Below are 23,938 nucleotides of genomic sequence, written 5' to 3' on the forward strand. Positions count from 1 at the left end.
GACTGAAGGAAACAGGCTCGGACTCTATAATCCTGCGTTGTGGGCAATGCTTTGTGGGTAATGCAGTCCAAAGCATTGCCCGCACTGGACTACACTTCCGTGGCTATACCCCACGTGTGTTGTGAAGACACGCCCCACAGAACTGGGGGGGGCGGGCTCAGCAGAGGTCATGAGCATTTAAATTAGCATGTACTGAAACAGGTTGCTGAGAACAGAGCTAGTTTTTACCAGGTAAAATTAGTGGTTTTTTTTACACAATAATTTTGAATTTTTAATTAACGTATAATACAAACTTTTTATTAGGACCCTAAAGATCATATTAACATTTAATGAAGAATATGATGTGTAGGACCTTTAATGAATCCTCATTTGCACGCTGCTGGGATGTAAATAAAGGACTCTGTTTGCACTGTCATACTGGGCTCTCTGTTCTTGTATTTTACACATCCTCACCCTGGACTGCTGCGGATATGTTTGGTATAACTTGTTTTATTTGATAGTGGCTTCACATAAATACTTTTTATTATTGCCACAGTCTTGGATAATATTAAATAAACTTGTTTTAAGGAAGGTTGGTCTGGAAAATCGGCTTTATAAAGCTGGGAAAGAAAAGGAAAATGGGACCTACAGTTGGTGTTAATGGATTACAACCACTGTTAACCAACAAAGAAAAAGAAGACAACTGAACCTTTAAAGAGGAATGAACAAATCAATATGTTTATTCTTCCTGTGGGAAGTTTGAAATGCATCCATCCCCTTCCTTACTTGTCTTTACTTCTGTGTTTTGAACTCTTTGTCTACTTTATCCAGTACTTCCACATACTCTTTCTTCTCACTTTCAGTACATCATAGCATCTAGTTGGAGTTCTCTATGTTGCATCATCACCACCTACATACTGCATCTCAATCTCCTCAGCTTCCCTCTCCTCTCTATCCTTCCCTGATCAGTAACTCCCCATTCTAAACGACTCTTAGCATCTACTCTCCCTGGTTCTTCGAGCTGTGCCACCATATCTAGCCCTTCCTGCACATATTTCATCTGCACGAGCAAGACATGCTCAACATGCTCACTTTCCTGGCATTCCTCATCCCGAAGGGCGTTTACTTACTATAAATAGAGTGATATTAAGGTTTCTGTGTTAAATAATCAATGCCTCTTCTTATCACATCTACTTTGTCCTCTATTGAATGCAAAACTTTTGCTTTTGGTTAATTATCCCACTTGTGTTGCAATTGTTGTTTTGCCTTTTTTCACACTATACCTATTAATTCTTACTTACTACATACTATACCTGTCCATTTATCTTTGAAGGTTCAATTTTAGTAGTCTTCTTTCCTTTCCTGGAATTATCACGTCGATTGGCTGGGTTGAGTTACATGTATAGCCACGCATACACTGAGGAGAAAAGTACTAGATTACTGGTATATTAATTATTCTCATCTATCAGGAAAAGCATCAGGGTACAGATAGAACTGTCACTCTTTTCAAATCCGGACCATGGTCCTCTATATAGAGATGCTTGACATAGATAAACATCCATGCGGTTTTGTGAGGACAAAGCTTAATAAGTACAAAATTTATTTGAAATGTACCAAAAGCCTAAGACATATGGATAATGCCTAAGAGACTCCAATGTCATGAGACATAACCCAAACCTTCCACACCTCTTCTTAATGTTGGCCTGAAGATGGCTTTCATGTGGATCCATTCAACCAGTCTTTAATCATAACTGGTTACATGCAGTAAATCAAGATCACTTCACTTGGATTAACTGACATGTAAAGCTTTCCATTCAGTGTTTAATTTGAGTAAGATTGCTTCAAGCATCATGAAAAAATCAAGTTTGACAATAATATGTCACTCATTGTTATCTATACCACTTTTTCCTGTATACAGGGTCTAAAGGCCTTGAGCCTATCCCAGGAGACTTAGGGCATGAGGCGGGGCACACCCTGGACAAGGCTTGAGGCAGGATACACCAATCCATCACAAGGAACATACACATACACATAAACACACTCTCACACTACGGGCAATTTGGGGATGCCAAATTGCATATTCATGTCTTTGGATTGTGAGAGAAAACCAGAGTATCCAGAGGAAACTCCTTCAAGCACGGATTTGGGTGCAAGGAGAGTGCTTATAAAGTTCGAACCTAACACGAAAATAGAAAGCAATCTTTTGTATGTAGTAAGGTGAGTTTTATGGTGGTGTTGTATTGGTAACATGCACTGAATCAAAACAATCAAAACAAAAAAACCTGAATCAATCTTTTTCACTTTTCTCTTGCTTGCTCACTCTCTTGCTATGTAGTCATAGTTGCATGCATTGCACCAAGACATTGAAAGTAGTAATAAAGCCCATTTTGTGTGTACTATGAACTATAATGCTGCTGATGCCTCTGATATAGATACAGTGGAACCTTCGACTACGAGCATAATTCGTTTTGGAATTGAGCTCAAATTTTAAAACACTCATAAATCAAAGCAAATTTTCGTTCAAACTCAAATTATTCTTTCCACAGCCCAAATAAATAAATACATAAAAATTAAGTTATTAATAAATTAATATAAAAAATTAAGTAAAAATGAAACAAATGAACCTGCACTTTACCTTTAAAAATATAAAAATAAAGATAAGGGACAGATAAGGGTTTTCGTTTATGCGCACAGGCGCTGTGTGTATGTGTATGTGTGTGTGTAAAGTAAGAGGAGAAATAAGCCTCTCCCTTCTCATCTTACACAGTAAAGCTTTCTTCTCTCTTATTTGAATTTCACACAAACACAGACACACACAAACACATTAGCCGAAAGACTGTTTTTGTCTGGAAAAATTAGCAAGAAACATCGCTAATGACACTTGCATAAGCGCATACTAACGGAATCACTGCTGTAAGGTAAAACAAAAAAACAAATTAACCTTAACTTTACCTTTGAAAAGAATCGCGTCAGAGCAGTGTTTCTGTGTAGAGCAGAGAGCGTGTGTGTATGTGCGTTGTGTGTAAAGGGCGAAAACCGCATTACTTGCAATCCGAGGTTCCACTGTATACTTAGATTTACTTATTCCAAGAAATCCTCACACATCACTCCCATCCTACACAGAATTTATTGGCTACCCGTTCGCTCCCGCATTCAATATAAGATTCTCATCACCTTCAAAGCACTGCATGGTCTTGCCCCCCCATATATTTCTGATCTTATTCATACTAACTCCCCAGTTTGTACACTCCGATCTGCAGACAATGGTCTACTGTTAATTCTCGCTTTAGATTAGCATCATTCGGAGGATGAGCATTTAGTATTTCTGCCCCTACACTCTGGAATGTTATTCCCAAACACATCCGTGATCTTTTAGCACTACAGGAATTTAAAACCCACCTTAAAACTTTTTTTTTCTCTCCCTGTTTTCCGGATCTTTGAATGTATGATTGAAGATTTTATGGATTTTATGTTTATCTGTATTCTATTTGTTTGTCTCTTGCTATGCATAAAGATTTTTTTGTTATTGTAATGTGAGCTTGAGTTTCTAGAAAGGTGCTATATGAAATAAACTTATTATTATTATTATTATTATTATTATTAGATATAATTATTCATCTCTAATATTTCTAATGTTAACATCTCTATCAATCTCTCTAATAAACAGACACCTTGTTTGCATTAAAGCCTCTACTGCCTATCATTCAAGTCAAATGTATATGCTTTTTTTTTTAAACCCAATTCCTGTAGTAGTGGAAAATATGGAAGAAGATGGTGAAAGATATACTGGTAAAGGGTTACAAGATCACCTACCCACTTGTAGCTGCAGGTACAAGTGCAGGTGTGGATATATGTATACGAATCAGGAAAAGAATAAAAAAACAGAAACTCAACACAGAACAGGATCACAAAAAACAAAGACTTGGTAATGACTTGTATGCAAACCCTGAGCATATACGTACTGTAGCAAAGGCAGTGTGGCATCCTTATATACTATGAGAGTGGCTATGATTGTAACTGAGTCTTAGTTTGTGTGATCAGCTGAACGTGAAAGTGACATGTTTTTCTTTGAAGGGTGGGTCTTGAAGCCTTTTGTGGTCATGTTAGTAGGCTGCTTTGTCACCTGGGAGATGTAGTTTAATTTAACAATTGCATTAAAGATTTACTGTGTTGAGAAAAAATCACATCAATTCTTGAATAAGCTATTCTATACTATCAGTCAATCTCCACTATAGGCCAATATCAAACCCCTACCTATCTCTAAGATTAAGAGTATGGATTTGATATTGGCCTATAGTGGAGATTGACTGATAGTATAGAATAGTTTATTCAAGAAAAGGCTATCCCAGAGACCTTATGCTCCTAACTACATAGTGAATAAGATCCCTGAAATATATCAGTCAGAATGTACTGTAGGTCTAATGATAGCACAGAGACGGCGCTGGTTAAAGTGGTCAAAGTGGTACTACTGGTCTTTGAGTAGTGTTGTGTCCACTTGCTTGTGTTTCTTGACACCGCTCCTTATGTAGTGCAGCTTTTGACACTATAGATGCTGACACATATCATACACATACTATATAAGAAAAAGGTGTTGGTGTTAAGGGAACTCCTACATAAGGTCTTATTTGACTGTTGACTTATCATTTCCTGTTTGTAAATGTACAGTAACTGCTTACTTCTTTATGCATACTAGCCTGGTGGTCTGCAGGGCCCACTGCCTTTTTAGGCTCACTGCTTTTAGGTTCTATTTTTATTTTGCCTTGCATTTTGCACTCTCACAACTGTGAGAGTGACTTAATGCCCAGGAATAGACTTAATGCCCAGGAAAGCATTAGCATTTTGTATGTGTGTGATTTTATTATAAAACAAGACTATATTCATTATTAGTGCTGTCACATGGGCTACTGTGATACATTATATACTACTTTAGAATAAATTTCCTGTCTTTGCATAGTGTGGTTTCCTGTTGAAATAAAAGCAAGACAGTTTTTGACACATGAGACCAGCAAACAGATAAAACAAACGGATGTTACATTTTAGGCTATGGGGGGAAAGAATGATAAAGCATAACAGAACAATACTGAAAGTATCAAAACTATGATATGTTTTCAGTTATGTAACTGAATATTTTAACTTCTTCTGTAGCCACATTGATGAAGGTTTGATTTTGCACACTGTTCAGCTTGCTTCAAGAGGTGGTGGTGGAATGATTTTCCAACAGTCTTGAAGGAGTGCCCATATATTGAGTACTCGTTGGCTGCCAATAGTGTACAAAGATGTCATCAAAATAAACAGAAGCTTTTTTACCCAATCAAAAAAGTTGCTGCTGCAAAAGGGTTAAATTATTGGCCGGTATCAAGCAAAGGATAAAATCTATAGCTATTTAGAAGTTTAATTATAGTAGTATGTATTATTAAAAGTTGGATGTAATGCACAATAAAATTAAACCTGCTGATGACCTGAATGAAACTGATGTACTGAATGACAAGGTATCACATCAATGCACATTTTTCCTGATAACACAGCTCTAATTGTAAGTGAGTGGTTCTGATGCATGGGGAATAGTTTTCCTATTCACTTTAATGAAAGCTGAAGGCAGTTGAATAAAATCTTGGAGTGTTCAACTTTTTTTTCGCAACCACATGAAATAGATTTTGTGTTTTTAAAAAACAACTTGCCACAAGACTCTATATGTGACTTAATAGTATTGGTGCCTTCTGTATTTACAGTTACGCCATTTGGCACACACCCTTATCCAGATTGACATGCCTTTAATCTCATTATATTCTAAGTAATTGAGGGTTAAGAGCCTAGTTTAAGGCCAATTAGCTACCCCTGCCCCTATGTACAATGTGAAAAGAAAAAAAAAAACATTAATTAAAATGAGTGAGTGACACACACACACACACACACACACACACACACACTTTCTTTGACGTTAAACCTGTAACAATTTAAAGTTTTAAAACAGATATTAACTTCAGAATTAATTAATATTTGTCGAACCTTTTCAAACTTGTTCTAAGTGACAGTTTGGATGGAAGCATTTTGAAGACTTTAACAATTAACAAATTATTTTACATGTTTAACTTTTTTTTTTTAAACTAAAATCTGAGAATATCTCAGAGAATGAATGGATGACATGAAGGTACTGCACACTGAGCTTCCTGGTGGCTCACAGACAGACAGACAGAGTGAGTGAGTGAGAGCACATCAGGAGGAGTGGCTTTGAGAAACCTGTTGGAGGTGAGACTCTGTTCCTGTTTGCTCTCCTCCCCGCAGACAACATGGCGAACTGATCACTCGACACCTGCGCTTTGCAAAGCTGTAGCTGTAGTTCGACTTGTACCTCAGCCTAATGTCTGGTTCCTGATTTGGGACTCAAACCGATTAGATTCGATTTCCGGTGCGGGCTTTGAGGTTGGACCAGCGGACCGATGAAACCTTTAGCGGAACAATGTAACGAGCATCAAAAGAAAAGCGGTGAGAATAACCCCGGGGAGATGATGGCGAGCGGAGCGGGAGCTGCTGGGAACACCGGAGAGGTGAGAGCGACTGGAGAAATGACAAACATATGGGTTAACACGACTTCTTAAAAAAAAAAGAAATTAGTTTTAATATCGAATAGGATATAAAGAGATGCTTGAGCGATACGCTCTTCGTTGGCTAGTTGACTGGTTGAGGAAGGAACCCAACTTGTTTGACTTCATTTTTAGAAAGTAACGCCACACAGCAGCCGCCAGAGCAGGGTGCTAATATTTCCGCTTCGAAGACTTAAAGCGTTTAAACAAAACAATCAAATAATTTACAGAACTAGAATAAACTTTAAGTTAGGGCTTTGGTTTGGTCATTCTTTACCTTAAAGAATTCAACCGCTTTTTGATTTTTTTTTGTGTTTGTTTTTTGTTTGTTTGTTTTGTTCAAAGACACTCAGGACTTTCTGTTATACATCCATAGAGGGGTTTATTCTAACTTTAAACCTTTTTGTGAAGGTTTTTGTGAAGCTGTTATTTCCTTCATAACCTCAGTGAATCAGTTGAATTTAATCCATTTAAAATAGACCCACATTACATTTTGTTTTTTTAAATCTCAGCCTCAATAACCTTCACATTTCCTAACTATAACTATCAGTTGTTCATGTCAAACCATATTACCTGGTAATTACTATGATATATGTACAGTAAAACTAAAAAATGAATTAAATTTTGGGTCATGCTTTTATGGTCATTGCCGCAGCTTTACAGAATTATTAAAACAAAAATAACAAAAAAGTAAGGAAAAACTACTGTATAACAATCAGTTTGTCCATGATGAGCAAGCCGAGCGTGACTGTGGGAAGGAACAACACCCTTACATGGCAAGAGGAAGAAACCCGGAGAGGAACCAGACTCAAAAAGGAACCCATTCTCATTTGGGTGATACAAGATGGCATGACTTGCATACTGTACATCAATCCCTGCTATATATGTGTGTTACAAGGCTAAAAGTTCACCATAACATGAAAGGTGTTTAACTCTACTTTCACTCGGGTACAAAACTGTTTGTGGGGATTTTAGTTCTAAACAATTGAGCGACTAATAGGCGAGTAAAGGTTTGTTGTAGACTGAGGAGGGTAAGTCTGTAAGCAGCTAATGCATCCTGGATGTTTATGGTGCTGGCTCAAACAAAACTTGAATTTAACTGTGCCCCCTTTTTTTTTTTTACATTTATTTAACCGAGAAAGTACCAAAAACAGGTTTTGATCTCACGGTTATAATAAAAAGACAACAACACGATACTGATACCAAAACCTTGAGTTTCGGTCGATACTAACAAGTATTGGTTTTAACAATGCCTTGGAGTCAGTAATTTAAAATTAAAGAAGAGTAATAAACCAATCACAGACTACTACCAAACAGTCATATATTTACAGACAGCGACATGACTTACAAAACACTGCTTTTTTATTTAATTGTATCTGTTTAGAGAAACCCGACATGATTCATGATGCCAAATAGATAACCTATCACTATTGTTATGGTAACCTAGGCAGGTACGGTAATTATTCTGTAACATACTTTACATTCTTCCATATGTTTTTTTTAATTTTAAAAATTGGATATATACTGGATTTAACACAACTGACATGCCAGATCCTGACAACCATGTCCAGACAGGCTGGAGCTGAAAAAGGATATTTCTTCAAGGATATAGCATAGATTTATGTTCAGGCAGTTCATTAAAATAATTCTATCTAATCTGTGATTTAAAAAATCTGGAACTATGAGAAGAAACTGAAAAGTTCTTTCCTGGAAAGCAATGAATGACATTTTTGAAACTGGGAATGGAAACTAGCTCATTTTTTTTTAACAGGCATTGAATTAAATCTTTTTACCACTTGTAACAAATCTACTGTTTCTGTTGTTTTTCTGTTTCTAAAAAAATCAAAATTTTTGAAATGGGAAACAAATTACTTTTGTTTTCTTTTTCCGACTGTAAAATGGTCAGACACTGGGATCTTTTGTCGACTCCATTGTTTCAACAAATGATAATGTATGCAAAACAGTTAGTCTGTGACTGTAGATTTTTCCACCTTCCACCTTTTTATCATTCTCTTTAGCATTTTAGTAAATCGCATACCAAATGTGCCTTTTTCTTTTTTGTCTGCTACATCTACTCTTAAGCGAGAGATACAGTACAGTACGTGAATAAGCTGAAGCGTTCCGACGTGTTTCCTCTTGCAAGACATTGTATACAAAACCACATGTTTCAGTGGTTCCCTGGCAACCAGAGTTACTTCCCTTTCATTATAATACTCGTGCAACACTCTGATGACATCACCATTCCTACCCAGCTAGTTTGCTAATATCAAGGGTAACACCCTGTTCATGCAAACGCAAAGGCCGTTCTAAGCTGACAGGAATAAAGGTGCTATTCTACACTCCTTTTCAAAAAGAAATGTCACGTTTCAGAATGGTTAAATTGTAGCAAGCAAATAATGTATAGTTTTAAACTGTGTTATGATCTGGGTTGCTTAAGTTGGTCAGGTCATGGTTTAGTGACATTAGGAGGCAATAAAATAAAGTCTGCTGATGACCTGAATATACTGACGGACCATTTTATCACACCTACTGTATGGGTTTTTTCCGCCTGATTGCATGGATATATTCCAAGACTTAAACTGTGAGAGTGATTCTGTGGGCATAAGGAAGGCCACCACTTTGTGCGTCATGATCAAAAATAAATGAGGTCAAACTAAATATTTTTTTCTAGGTTGGTGATGAAATTGCATAACATTCAAATATTCATAATGCCGTAAATGTCTATATGACAAAGAAGAGAATTCAAATGGCATAAATCCTGTCACTTTAATATTACCAAGCTCAGAATCTAGCTGGTTTTCAAATAAACATGGGGAACATGCCAAATTCACATTATTCAATAAGCAAAATTTTCACCATATGAGCTGGTAGTATAAAAAATTATAAAAACATACTATATTGACATTGACATTTGGGACAATTAAATATCCAGACAAAGATGATGGCCTTTGCCCTTTTATAAGCATCATTATAGCAGAACTATGTGATAAAACAAGAATATTTAACATTAAATAACATGTGTCTCCTTAGTCTGCACTTCCACAAACATGGACAAACATGTGGCCTGTACTGTAATATTGCAGAAGAGAATAAATTAACAAACTGTCCAACTATTCCAGACTTAGAAATAAATCATCATAAAATAGGACTGTCTCATCATGTCATCATACTGATAATACATTTTTTAAATAAGGCATGACGGACTCATTCATGAAGGGTAGATGTAAAAAAAAACGAAAAAAACAACAATACAGAAGTCTGACTGGTTTCTATTTTCTCTCCTTGATAGGGTCACACTCAGATGAATGGGTTCTCTGTGCCTGACGGTGTGAGCAGTCCTGTTTCACAGTCTCAGCCTGCTTGTACCCCGTCCTCGCCCATCCATCAACCACCGGTCAACCTTCCCAGAGGGCAGTGGGGCGGCAAGTATGAGTTTCTGCTCTCCTGCATGGGCTACTGCGTTGGCCTGGGAAACGTTTGGAGATTCCCTTACCTGTGCTACCGCAATGGTGGAGGTAAGCTTTGGCCTACATGACTGAAATTGCATGTGAACATTTGTAGGGTACTAAATAATGCAGTACTCAGTCATTAGCGGTGTTTCAGGAATTATTCGATCATTCATGTCAAGAACGCAGCACGGAAATACCGTATAGCTATACACTCAGTGTTGTGGCACTCATAAAACAGGTTCCCAGCAAGATTATAATTAACCTGTGGAATTGGGAAGTGGTTTGTCAAATTGACATTGGTATTGCACTGTAGAAAAAAACTGACCGTGTTCTAAAATTATTACCCTAGTAGTAACCTCTACAGAGCTTGTTATATGACTCTGAGATGATTTGAAGCATCTATGCAATGATACTGTAAAGTGGATGACAGGATAGTCCATTTTTTGACGATAAATGTTTAAAATATGGATCTACTGTCCATAACAAAGCTATACCTATGTAATTTTAGACAATAGTGAATCACTATAGTGAAAAGTTATTCTGGTTACTTATACATTCCCAGAGCTTTCATTAAAGATAGACACAGAGCATACATGGTTCTTTAAATTTATATTACATGTGTAAGAATGTAAATTAAAATGCAGAAAAAAAAAACGTCACCATAGCAATCACAATGTGTTGCATAAACATTGAAATAATCGAACAAGGCTGATCATGTGTACACACCGACCTTTGGCAGACACTATTGCATTATTACATAAATGCATTATGACAAGGTGTCAAAATAAACCAGATGTCTGAAACCCGAACAAGTAAAGATTTTTCTTGGCAGATTCCGTAAAAGAAATTGCGTCTTTTTTTGCGAGTTGGCTCTGTGTTCGCCATGATGGTTCTTTTGAAGAAAATTTTTATGAGGTCTTAGGTCATGTGATTTTAGTGCCATGGAAGGTAGTGATGGGAAGTTTGGATCATTTTACCGAATCGGGTCTTCGAGTCTCGTTCAGCAAAATGAACGAATCTTTTTTTCTGGTCATTTCGTTTATTTCATTCTAGCAAATGCAATAAAAATGTTAACGTGTTACTTCCCTAACATCCACTGTATTACTTACACAAGCATTGTAACAAACAAGACAAAAATATAATGTTATAAGAAATAGAAAAGATTAATTAGTTATTTACCTAAGTCTTTAGTCTATGATTAGCACAACACACCTCTACCAAGGAAAAACAATTACTGGGTAATTCAAAAAGAAAATTCAAAAAGAATGAACCGATTTTATGACTAATTGCTTCAGTTCTCAAGCATCGTTATGGAATGAGTCAGTGACCATTTGAAAAAAAGGAGTTATCTAAGTTTTGAATGGCTGCGCAGGGGGGGGCGATTACAGGTCAAACCTATCTCAATATGATCCACAACTGACCCCCACTGACACATGATGGTTCGAGCTTTTTTAAATGAAAAAGTGCCCCAGCGATGGATTGGTCAGAAGAGGGCCAATGACCTTGCTCTTTGTGCTTGGCCTGTGAGATCCCCAGACGTCATGGTGTATTTTTTTTTTTTATGGGGATTTGTAAAAAATGGCGTTTATGTTCCAGCGCTACCCACTAACCTCGATGACCTTAAACATTGAATAACAACAGCGATCAACTCAGTGGATCATGATATGCTGATATGCACCTGGGAGGAATTCTCGTATCGCATTGATGGTTGCCAGTGCTGCAGTGGTGGTCACATTGAACACTTGTTAGACAGAAAATAAAAGTTGATTGTAAGTAGAATACTTGTGACTTGGATGAAGTTTTGTATTACTTTTCTTTAATAAAATATTGCGTAGTGAAGTCGGTTAATTCTTTTTGAATTACCATGTATTATACCAGCAAACTCAAAATTGGAGTGAAAATAAACAAACTATAAGTACTTTGTAATTGTAGGCTTGGATTACTTTATTATATACTGCAGCTTGTTACAAGTTACAGTGAAAGGACAAACAAAAAAAAAACTCGAGAGATCAATTCTCTTTCTGACTCAGACTGCATTGGTTAAGCTTATGGGGCTCTCACGTGTCATCAACAGATAAACTAATTCCTGTACAAAACCTATGATATTTCGAATGGGCGACTTAACAAATCATTTCCCGAGACGACTCTTTCTTCCGCAGTTACACTTAAGATTCGCTTAAAATGAATCGTTCATGATCGACCCATCACTAATGGAAGGAAGATTGGCCTAATTAGTATACTAAAAGTACAGGCTGCATGATGTGCAAGGCCAAGACAATAACGGTATCACTCATCATTTTTATAAATTCTCTTTTTATTTACTCTGTACTTGTATAGTCTGAATAAATTTTTAAACTACCAGGCTGAAACTGGGACATGGACATGTTAATGTTTGTATAATGAACTATACAGATGTATAGCTCAATTCACAAAGAATTCTAAAATCATTTTACACAAATAAGTATTCTGGATGTACTGTATGTCTATTGAAAAACATTAAGCGGCTGCTATAAGATGGGGTTTCTGTTCTTTACTTGGTAGAAAAAGCATGTGCTTGATAAGTTTTTGATGACTATCATGACTCTATGGCTCTGTAGAAATGTGTTCATCTATGTATAAGCTATAGACTTGATTTTTACCTTAAAAATAAAAAACCCTGCACTACTCATTTAATACCTCAGTGATGAATTGACCGGATACTAGAGTAACAGTTTATGTCTGTAAGCATAAGCAAAAGTGCCGTCACTGCATCTGTGTCCAATCCCAGAGAAGGTCATGTGTTGGCTGTATTATCCCTTGGGAAACATGGACAGTCTCCAGTTCCTGTTAGGTGCGTCCTGCATTAGTGCCTTGGAGATGTAATGGAGACGGGTACTGGTTAGACTGTTGCTTGTTCAGTCTTTTCTTCAGGTGGCAAAATACGTGTATGATAGGTATAGATAATACTGAATCAGCAAAAAAGTGACTGTAATACGTTTTGATTGTTGGTGTTAATCTGATTACAGTATTTACCCAAAACCTCAGAATGTATGAGAAGATAAACAACTTTTAGATTTAAAAGTGAAAATATTTCAGATTTTTTTTTTTCACTTTAAAATAATCATTGGTTTGACCAAAATTATTTTTTTATTATACAACAGTTATCACTCCACGTAACAGGTGCAAGGCAAGTAGGTCAGTACAGTCCGCAGTCCTGGAAAGAGTGGAGAGCAGCTGCCTGCCAAACCACACATTTAAAACCAGTCACTGAAACACTCTCAGCAATAAAACACTCCTGATAATTTTATATCATCTTAAACATCCTAGTTCATGACTAACGCAAGCTACAAAATCAACTAACTGCTAAACAAGGCTGAATCCCTAATCGCTCTCCAACCCTTGATCAAGGATACTATTTGTTGTGTGGAACAATGTATTTTATATCCAAGTTCACAAGATATATAATTATCTAAGTATAAAAATATAAAAATTTAAATTAAATCTTAAAAGTTTCTCAGGACTGTCCAGCATTTGTCTACATAGAACAACAGTTTATTACACTTAAGTGCCGGTCACTAAGTGTCTTTCGGCAGTCGCGGTTAGTTAGTTCCGCCACTCGTAGAACTATCTTTCCGCACATGACAGAGGTATAAGGAAGAAGCTCTGTCAGAAAGACAACACCTCATGAATCACCGCACCACAAACAGGAACAAAAATAGGTTAATGCAATCATGCTGGAAAATAGAAGCAGTTACAGTAGACTGTGATCTCTAACAGAGATGTTGAGTAAAACGATGCCAAACAGCGCTGCTTATTTCCATTAAGTTCTGTGATTGAATCAGAAATACTGCAAAATAAAAACTTTTTAATGAGAATACACTTTGACAAACCATACATGCACAATAACCTCAGTATTAAGTTTTAAATAGTGTTCTATTTTTTTTCTGAATAATGAATAAAGGCGACTAGACTAGACATGGACTGCAGATTCGTCCACCCCGATCATCACATATGTAACGGTGTTAGAATTACAGGAGGTTAACTAGATCCACTATAGTAGTTCCTTTATGCAAATCATAATGCAAGTAATAAGGATAATTTTTTGTGCTGCTACAGGTGTGTTTCTCATTCCTTACTTCATCATGCTTTTCTTCACGGGCATGCCCCTCTTCCTCATGGAGCTGAGCCTGGGGCAGTACGGAGCCGCTGGCCCAATCACCGTCTGGAAGTGCTGCCCGCTTCTCAAAGGTACCGGCACAAAAATGTGTTTGTACTATTTCTTCACTCATATTCATGATTTCTTTTATTAGATTAAATAGCTATTGGGTTTCAGCTCAGCAATCACTTTATTTATTACATATATATTGTTAATCTGGCATCTTTATTTTAATGTGCAGTAACATGACAAGATGATGTGTTGAAAGTGTATTTATGATAAATTTCATTCTGAATTAATCAGATTTTTCTACTCAAAATCAGAGCTGTAAAGGAATGATCTATCTTTTTTGTATGTTTCTGCAGGAATTGGTATCGGGATGCTGTGTGTGTCCACGCTTGTTTGTCTCTACTACAATGTCATCATCGCCTGGACGTTTTATTATCTGGGAAGTTCTTTCCAGAGCCCATTGCCATGGTCCTGCGATGCTATTGCTAATGCTGCAATCTGCACGGTGAGTGTACTATATGACTTTATGTCTGGTCTAAATATTAGAGAATTCCTTTTCGTTATAAACTCCTAAATCAAAAGGAGGCTAGAACTAGACTGTACTTATTCATGTACATGAAACCTTATTCATTATTACACGATGGTTTGTTTGTGATCCACAGAACAACACCAATGTCACACCTGCCCTTAGTGCACCTGAGGTCTTCTGGAAGTAAGAATTTTTAGAGACATCTTTATAATTAATGAATCATTTACAGTAGCGGATATTGGAAATTAATATGCTTCAGGAGAACTGAATAACACCCCCTGATGGGATTCTAACAGGTTTCACTAGTATTGATTTTTTTAAATATTATTTTAAATTTTTCTTTTATTTTTTTTAAAGAGAAATTTTAGGTTTAGTAATTTAAGTACAAATTAATAGTTTAATTTAGGTTGGTTTTAGAAGCAATATTAATAGATTATGTTTAATTTTTTTGTGTAAGAATAATCATTCTTAGTTTAACAACATTTAGTTTTTCCTGCTTTCAATAAAGCACATTTTAAACGTGTTAATATACTTTCTTTTAATATCCTAAGATCGTTTTTACTATCTACATATCATGCATTAGTGTTATGTCGAATATAACTGTTCAGAAGTTCACCAGTAGTGTAAGGAAAAACACAGCAAACACCATTTTGTTCATTTCTGTTGCCATAGTAACTCTAATTTACTGCCCTGCTAAAAATAACTAACATAAACATAAACAAGCCAACAGTACGGGTGTTTAAACACGAGCTCATTATGTATGTATGTATAAAACTCTCTCTCTCTCTCTCTCTCTCTGTCTCTCTCTTTCTGTGTTTGTGTTTTGCAGTGAACGTGTCCTGGGTGTGGTCAACAGTCGGGGCCTGGATGATCCTGGGCCAGTCAGGTGGCAACTTGCTCTGTGTTTGCTGGCTGCCTGGGTCATCATTTTCCTCTGCATACTGAAGGGCATTCACAGCTCTGGCAAGGTAGCACCCACTCTGATCCACTAAGCCTGACTCAGTCTGTCAGATATGCACAGGGTCATCCGCTCAGTCTGGCTCACTAGAGCTAACACATTCAGTCTGATCCCCTTTTTTTTGTTATGACAATGTAATGTCCCTGTACAGCTCCAGATATGACATCATATGAAACAGCTTTTATCTTGTGCTTTACAACTGGATTTAGTATTTAGCTACATACAGTACATACATGTTGTTACATATAAATCATATCGCAGTGTGTTAGCTGTTACAGCTACATTTGAACTGTATGAATTGCGTAATTAAGGGTTCATTAAGATCCACTCCTCTTGTCCAGGTGGTGTATGTGACAGCCACGTTCCCCTACGTTGTACTGATCGTTCTGATCATCAGAGGAGCCACTTTAGAGGGCTCACTCCAAGGTGTAGCCTTTTATCTCACCCCAGTCTGGGAGCGACTAGCTAATGCCCAGGTACAAGCAACAAAGTTATTTTTTTATATATTGCAGTAAATACATTTATTCTGAAAATCTGATGCATTTTGATTTCTTGGAATTAATTAGGTATGGAATGATGCAGCCTCACAGATCTTCTACTCACTGGGCATTGGCGTAGGAGGCCTACTTTCTATGGCTTCCTACAATAAATTTGACAATAATGTTATCAGGTTAGACCATTATTGTGTATAATCTTCAATAATCTAGGTTATTTGCCCAAATTCAGTGATTCAATTATAATTCTTTTTTTTTCAGGGACACCCTTGTAATCACCATAGGCAACTGTGCCACCAGCTTCTTTGCAGGCTTTGCTATCTTTTCCATCCTAGGTCACATGGCCTGGAGGAAGGGTGTTCCTGTGGAGATGGTTGCAGATTCAGGTAACCCAGTTCAGTGCGTTTTTATTACACAAGTCCGCAGACACTCCCCATTCTTCCACACTCTGCTTTTGTATTGTGGATTAATTGAAACATGACATATTGAGTTTCAAGAAAATAAGCTAACTGATCCTGCTCTGTTTAATCATTTCTCAGGTCCAGGCTTGGCGTTTGTCGCTTACCCAGAAGCCCTGGCTCTTCTGCCTGGTTCAGTTTTCTGGGCCATTCTGTTTTTCTTAATGCTCTTTATGCTAGGAGTGGACACACTGGTAATGCACATTTATTTAAATGAATCTCTGTTTAGCCTAATATAGTTAATGAAGTTTACTTGTCCTTAATATAGTTAACAAGCCAAACTTTACTTCTAAGAGTAATATGAACACAGTTTTCAAAAAGAACACAATAGAAACTATAGAATGTTTTATTGTAATATTGTCTCATTTTGCTCATAATATATTTTAACTTTATACTTAAATATGAAAATACTGTACTACAAATGTCAAGGACAATACACAGCTTTTTCAATTTTTTGTTTAAGCCCTAAACTTTACCCTGTTTTAGACAAAGACTTGATACTTGATAAACCACAAATGTAGCCACAACATTTCAGTCAATATATAGAGATCATGTAAAATAGCTTTATATGTACTGTAGGAATCTTGGTTTACTGTCGGCTTAAGTTTATAGAGTAATGTCCAATTAAAAAGACTTGTTAAGGCATTGGACTACTGTTCGGAAGGTCTCAGGTTTAAATCCCACGACCACCAAGTTGTCCCTGTTGGACCCTTTAGCAAGGCCCATAACCCTCAACTGCTCAGATGTATAATGAGATAAAACATAAGTCTCTCTGGATAAGGGCGTCTGCCAAATGCATGAATGTAAATGTAAAACTTATAATTAATTTATTTAAATTTTTTAACAGTATAACACGAAAAAGAAATTTGTAACTTATATGCCATCATAATAAATTATCACTATATGCCCTGGAAATGCCCTGGGTTCTGGTTAAGGGTTTTAGTTTTTCACGTTTTCCTTTAAACAATCACAGCTATTTGCTTGAACAGTTTCTTTATAACTGTGTTTATGAAATAGCATTTGAGTGAGACAGAGATAACCTTCTCTGATGATGCAAAGCAAACATGGTTTTGGCTGACTGACGTCATATTTAACTGGACTAATAAGCAATGAACACATTTTGTTGCACTTTTTTTATTCTGCTTATTTATTTACTTGATGTTTTGCTAAATTCTGCATAGAACCTTTAAAGGATCCCTCAAAAGGACCAAATGAAGAATTGCTGCTAGAGAGATGTTTTTTCCATGACTATAAAGCATTTGTCAAGACATTGTTATTACAACATAGTTCTTAGTACACACATTTGTTAAGTGGTATGGTTTGCTTCAGCTTTGCACCAGATAGCTATGTAACTTCCTGATGAGCTGATATCTGTCTCTCTGTCTCTTCCTCTCTCTTTCTTTAGTTTGGTAATATGGAGGGCATTACCACAGCAGTACTGGATGAGTTCCCTCAGCTCAGAGGCAACATGAAGCAGAAGTCCATTTTCTTGGCCCTGCTCTGCTTCGGCTTCTACTTGATGGGCCTGTTACTGATCACTAATGTGAGTGCTAACTAGCTCTATTAAATTAATAATACATAAAAACTGTTGTTAAATGTGCATGTGAACATGACTGATATATGTTCATTCATATGATATATGTAACTCTTGTGCATTTCCCATTAACAGGGAGGGATTTACTGGTTCACCCTGATAGACTCATTCAGCACCAGTTTCGGTCTCATCATCATCACTCTGTTTATGTGTCTGGGCATGGCATTCTTCTACGGTGTGTCTTCCACCACTCTTCCTCCATCTCATCTCACACTTACAGCACCGTCCCTTTAATGGACACTTGTCGATTAACATATAAGCATCATAATAAGAGGTTTTTGTCTGGATAGAGGTCACCACAGCTTGATGTACTTGCCAGAGTTTTATTATTAAACATGGCAGATGTGCCAGATATTCATATTTTCTTAGTCTTTAATAAGCATTAGTCACTACCAAGCTGATATCTTGACTTCTAACAGCTGTGAACCCCTGATTGTCTCTTCAGCTTGTTACAAAAAAAACATAAAAACATAACTTTTTATATATAATAACTGATAATAAATAACAGATAGTTAAGTTAATATATGTGAATGCAAAATTGTCCATGTCCCCTGGGTGGAAGAAATGCCATACCTTCTCTTCTCCTGTCTGTCAATCACCATGATAGAATGAAACATCATTGTCTGTATAAGCAAAAAACAGTGGATAACACTTTCCTCCAACAGTAATACACTGCCCTGTGACATACTGTAGCATGAAGAGCAGTTTGAATAGATGTGAATGGCTGCATATATCTCTAAGGAAGCATGTATTAGTTTCATTATGTAGCAGTCATCAGTGCTGATGTTGAAAAATGTATAGACTAGATAATATGGTACGCCATAGCTTTTGAGATTCTTCCAATTGGAAGCCCAATCTTCAGTTGCAATGAGAGAGATGGTGTAAACCTTTGATAATTTGTTCAGTAGAAAAACATAACCTGTGTCTGATCGTTTAAAATAAATACAGTAAGTCCATACGAAGTACATTCAAACAAGTTCCTTTCCAAGAGCTTTTTCGTGGGTGGCACAATGGTGTAGTGGTTAGCACTGTCCCCTTGCACCTCCTGGGTCTGTGTTCGATTTCCGGCCAGGCTCGATTCCAGTCTCTGTGTGCATTAAGTTTGCATGTTTTCCCTGTGCTTGGTGGGTTTCCTCCGGGTACTCCGGTTTCCTCCCACATTCCAATGACATGTAGGTAAGGTTTATTTGGCGTTCCCAAATTGCCCATAGTGTGTGAGTGAGTGTATGTGTGTGTGCCCTGCGATGCATTGGCACCCTGTCCATGGTGTACCCCGCCTTGTGCCCTAAGTCCCAGGCCCCTGCGACCCTGAATACAGGATAAAGCGGTATAGAAGATGAGTGAGTGAGTGAGCTTATTCGTATGTCCAGCTGTGTGATCTAATGTCCGTGATTAAACATGCACAGTCACATCTTTGAAAGTTCATAAGTTAAATCTTTGTGAAATCATATGGGGGTAACATTATGTGATGTGGTGAGTTTCTGGAAGGAAAATTTTGTGTCCACTCCTGGAAGGGAAATTTTGCGTCCACTCCTGATCGGTCTTTGACTGAGGATGGAGCACTGATTACAGTATCTCACATTTTAAATTTAAGTGTATTTAAAATGAATCATAAAAGTGATCATAAATGAAACTGAATTCCTGAAACCATTTATAACACAAAAGGTGGGATTTGTTGGAAAAGATGGAAAACCAAACTTAAAATTAAGTAAAAAATTCGAAATTAAATACAAAAAATGTCTTCTTTCTGTACATTGTGGAACCAAATATTATGATCAGTGTGTAAACAGTTCATTTGCATGTGATTTGTTTAACTTAGGTGTGGACCAGTTTTGCCAGGACATAGAGGACATGATCCGTCCCTGCCCGTCCTGGTGCAATAAACTGCTGCTCTACTTTAAAGCATGCTGGGTATTCTGCACACCCTTCCTGTTACTGGTGAGTACAGTGTTTGGGGTGGAGTAGTTTTTGGAGGAAGTCACAGTTATACTGCATGCTTGTTCAGTATTGTGGCATTGCATTATAAGCATAGGCTGCTGCTGTTTTAATGGAAGTAGAAAAAGAAAATGTTTAAAATGACATTCAGGAATATTTTAAATGTGTAATTTAGTCCAATTAACCCAAAGCAAGCATGGAGAGGTTCTGTCCTTCTGACCCAGAGCAAAAATAAACAAGGCTTTAACAACCCCACATCAGCTTGTGTTAAATAATTTAGTCTACCTGTGACATTCGATCTCTGTGCTTTCCTATTCATTGTATTAATGACTTGCATGTCTGTGTTCTGCATTTTAACCCCATGTAGTTCATCCTAACCTACATTTTCATCGAGATGTACAGAACGTCCTTGCGATACGGTTCTTATCAGTACCCCACGTGGGGCAAAGGCCTCGGGGTGTGTATGGGACTTGTCTGCTGCCTGCAGATCCCCATCTGGGGCATCGTGGCTGTCTGGAAGGAGTCTGGCACCATGAAGGAAGTGAGTTTTGACAAACATACGATTCAAACTGGAAACCACACAATCAATTATTTTTCATTTTTGAATAATGAAACATTTATTGTAAGCTCTGCTTCTTTATATCCCTTTGCCTTTCAGCGCTTCCAGAAAGCCATCCGACCGCTGAACTCCTGGCGAGACAACAACCAAAGCAATGGCATTCAGCAGCAGAGTGCAGGGCCTGAGAGAGTGGACGGGCCCTACACCGTCAACCTGACTGATCTGGATTTCACTGCGATGGCCTGGGATGCGAGTGACGCGTAAAATGATAGCAGTGTGAGGAGGCGGAACTTAACAGGGATGAATGTCGAGACTTTTCATGGACACGGCAGTTATCTTGGAATGTGTGGGGACCAAAGCTATGCACTCAATATAAACTGCAATATATGTTGTTTACTGCATCGACAGTGCCTATTTTCTTACAGAAACTGGATAAAACTGTAAAAAAAAAAAAAACTTGTTTTTAGAGACAGTTTTCTGGAATGGCATGAGAAATGGACATGGTTTGAGCTTTTGACCACGGTCAATATCCAGAAAGCAGTAAGGTTTTCCCCAATGGGGATTAAAGAAAAAAACAAATAATAATAGATTTCATTTCCTCCAATGTCAGGTAGTTTTTTTTTTAAATAATCTTTTTATTTAAATATTTTATAGATTAATAGGAGTAATATATTATTAGGGTGGGCGTTCAAACGGTCTCAGTCTGCTACAGAGAATCAAGTTTGAATCCCACCACTAGGCTTGAAGTCCAAAGGTGCATAATTGAGCATGCTGTATGTGCGAGTTATCAGATCACACTAACAAGTTGCATTCGGCTATGTTCACATTACAAGCATCGACTAGATTTGCATGCCACAATGGTTCACGTTGATTATTACAAGTGACTTTTATTTGACTATAATGTGGATATGTTTGTCTTTTGAAATCCCACACATTAATATATCTCTGTTCATGTAATCTGGTATAAACACATAATATTTGTGCGACCACTCATTCATTTTAAACAATAGATGTGATATTAGCAAAAAACTTCTGGGTATTTTTCTCTGAGGATATATCATGGGATATATCCGATCTAGGAATATATACAAAAGTGACTTAGATCTGATCTGAAAAACATCACATTTGTGCATTCAGACTGCCATAAAAAACATATTGGGGTAAAAAAATTAGAATTGTGTCACATCAGGATGGTAATGTTACTGTAACACAGCTTACTGTGCTCACAGCTTACTGTATGATTTCAATTCATCACTTTTGTTTTTGACGCATGTTATGTGCTATACTTCTAACTGTAATAACGTCCCACATTCACCAGAGGCACTAACAATCTGTTGCTTCATTTAACCGTGAGCTTCAATTAATCCACGTTCACAGTGTGTGTTCAGCCGCCCTGCGATGACGTGACTGAAGAAATGAAAACAGTCGTCATTCAGTAGTCATACAGTAGTTGTAGAAGCTGATATTTTGGTGGGAGCTGGGAAAATTAATCATTAATTCATGATGATGGAACTAAATATTGCTTAAAGGCAAGATTTGCAACAGGTGTCCAGTATAACAGCAGTATTCATCACTGAAAGAGCATTACAGTTTTATCAAGCTTTAACAAAGTTCTTTAATTGGCCTGAGGAAAGAAAAAATAAAGAAGAGGTAATAAACTAAAAGAAGAAAATAAATTAAACTTATTGCAAAATATAGAGTCTTAAGTGGATTTTTTCAACTAGCATACTCTAGCTAAAGGTTTTATGTTTTTTTCCCCCCAACATTTCAGCTAGTGAACTGTTACTTCTATTTAAAAAAAACCTTAAAAGTTTTATCTTTCCGTCTGGTAATAAGGTGTACTTTTCTTAAAATACCCTACAGTACTGTACATACACTAATACCATCCATGGATTGCAGCTAAAGAACAAAAACATCTCTTGGTATTTTAAATGATAAAACCTTCTCTGAAACCCTTGCACCATTTTCACTTCACCGGGATGAGATACATAAATTACTGTAAAGATACATTACAGACCGATTTCAAACCTTCTGTTTATATCAAAAATATTAGAAAAAGTAGTATCAGCTCAAATATGCACATTCTTGCAGGAAAACAACATCCTTGAAGAATTTCAATCAGGTTTCAGGCCCCATTATAGAACAGAAACTGCACTAGTTAAGATTGCGAATGACTTGCTTTGGACCAAGCCTGCATCTCAATACTAGTCTTACTTGATCTTAGTGCTGCATTTGACAATATAGATCGTAATATTCTTATAGATCGCCTACAAAATCACATAGGTATTCAGGGACAGGCATTAAATAGGTTTAGATCATACCTGTCTGATCGATACCATTTTGTAGATCTAAATGGAGAACTGTCCGGTGTAATGCCAGTGAAATAAGGGGTCCCACAAGGGTCAGTTTTATGACCACTTCTGTTCTCAAAATACATGCTTCCCTTTTTTCATCTTAGAAATATTGCCAAGCTTAGGAGCATCTTATCCGCATCTGATGCAGAAAAGCTAGTTCATGCATTCATGACCTCCAGACTGGACTATTGTAATGCATTACTAGGTGGTTGTCCTGCATCCTCAATAAACAAGCTTCAGTTAGTCCAAAATGCAGCCGCTAGGGTTCTCACTACTGTAGATCCAGAAAATATGATCATATAACCCCAATAGTATCATCCCTGCACTAGCTACCTGTTCAGTTTAGAATTAATTACAAAATAGCATTAGTTACCTACAAGGCTTTAAATGATTTAGCTCCCACATATCTAGCCAGTCTTCTGATTTGCAACAATCCACCACGCTCCTTAAGATCACAAAACTCCGGACTTCTGGTAGTTCCCAGAATATCAAAATGTACAAAAGTGGGTGGGGATTTTTCATATTTAGCTCCAAAGCTTTGGAATAGCCTTTCCGACAGTGTTCGGGGCTCAGACACAGTTTCCCAGTTTCAAAGTAGACTCAAGACGCATCTCTTTAATCTGGCATACGCGTAACTCATCCCATAACCTTATACTCCAGTACATCTATCCTGAATGGCAACTACGCTAATTCTTTCCATCTGTTCTGCACTTTTCTACTCATCCCGAGGCATCTGGAGATTGTACCAGCTTCAGTAGAGAAAGGCCAACCCTGCAAGGTTCCTGAAGCATCCAGAGAAGGACCAGCTCCAGCTGGATTCTGCTTTATGATGGTTTGAGCTACACATCCTACTCCTGTGCTTCCAGTGACCCAGACCCCATCTGCCCTTTGCACCTACTGACTC

At 37.2% G+C, this 23,938-nt stretch overlaps 1 protein-coding gene across 1 annotated transcript; it reads left to right on the top strand.

Annotated features, from left to right (window-relative positions):
• The first annotated feature begins 6,220 nt into the window (after nucleotides 1-6,220).
• On the top strand, nucleotides 6,221-22,304 carry slc6a7 (solute carrier family 6 member 7). Its single transcript, XM_053478972.1, has 15 exons — nucleotides 6,221-6,524; nucleotides 9,850-10,075; nucleotides 14,105-14,236; nucleotides 14,510-14,658; nucleotides 14,816-14,865; nucleotides 15,512-15,650; nucleotides 15,982-16,116; nucleotides 16,207-16,310; nucleotides 16,396-16,520; nucleotides 16,674-16,786; nucleotides 17,998-18,135; nucleotides 18,262-18,361; nucleotides 20,006-20,124; nucleotides 20,489-20,662; nucleotides 20,780-22,304. Exons 1-15 carry the CDS (start codon nucleotides 6,417-6,419, stop codon nucleotides 20,942-20,944), a joined length of 1,977 nt encoding a protein of 658 aa, XP_053334947.1. The 5' UTR covers nucleotides 6,221-6,416; the 3' UTR covers nucleotides 20,945-22,304.
• The last annotated feature ends 1,634 nt before the right edge of the window (nucleotides 22,305-23,938 follow it).

The sequence above is a fragment of the Clarias gariepinus genome, chromosome 19 (genome assembly GCF_024256425.1).
Source record: "Clarias gariepinus isolate MV-2021 ecotype Netherlands chromosome 19, CGAR_prim_01v2, whole genome shotgun sequence".
Classification (NCBI taxonomy): Eukaryota; Metazoa; Chordata; class Actinopteri; order Siluriformes; family Clariidae; genus Clarias; species Clarias gariepinus.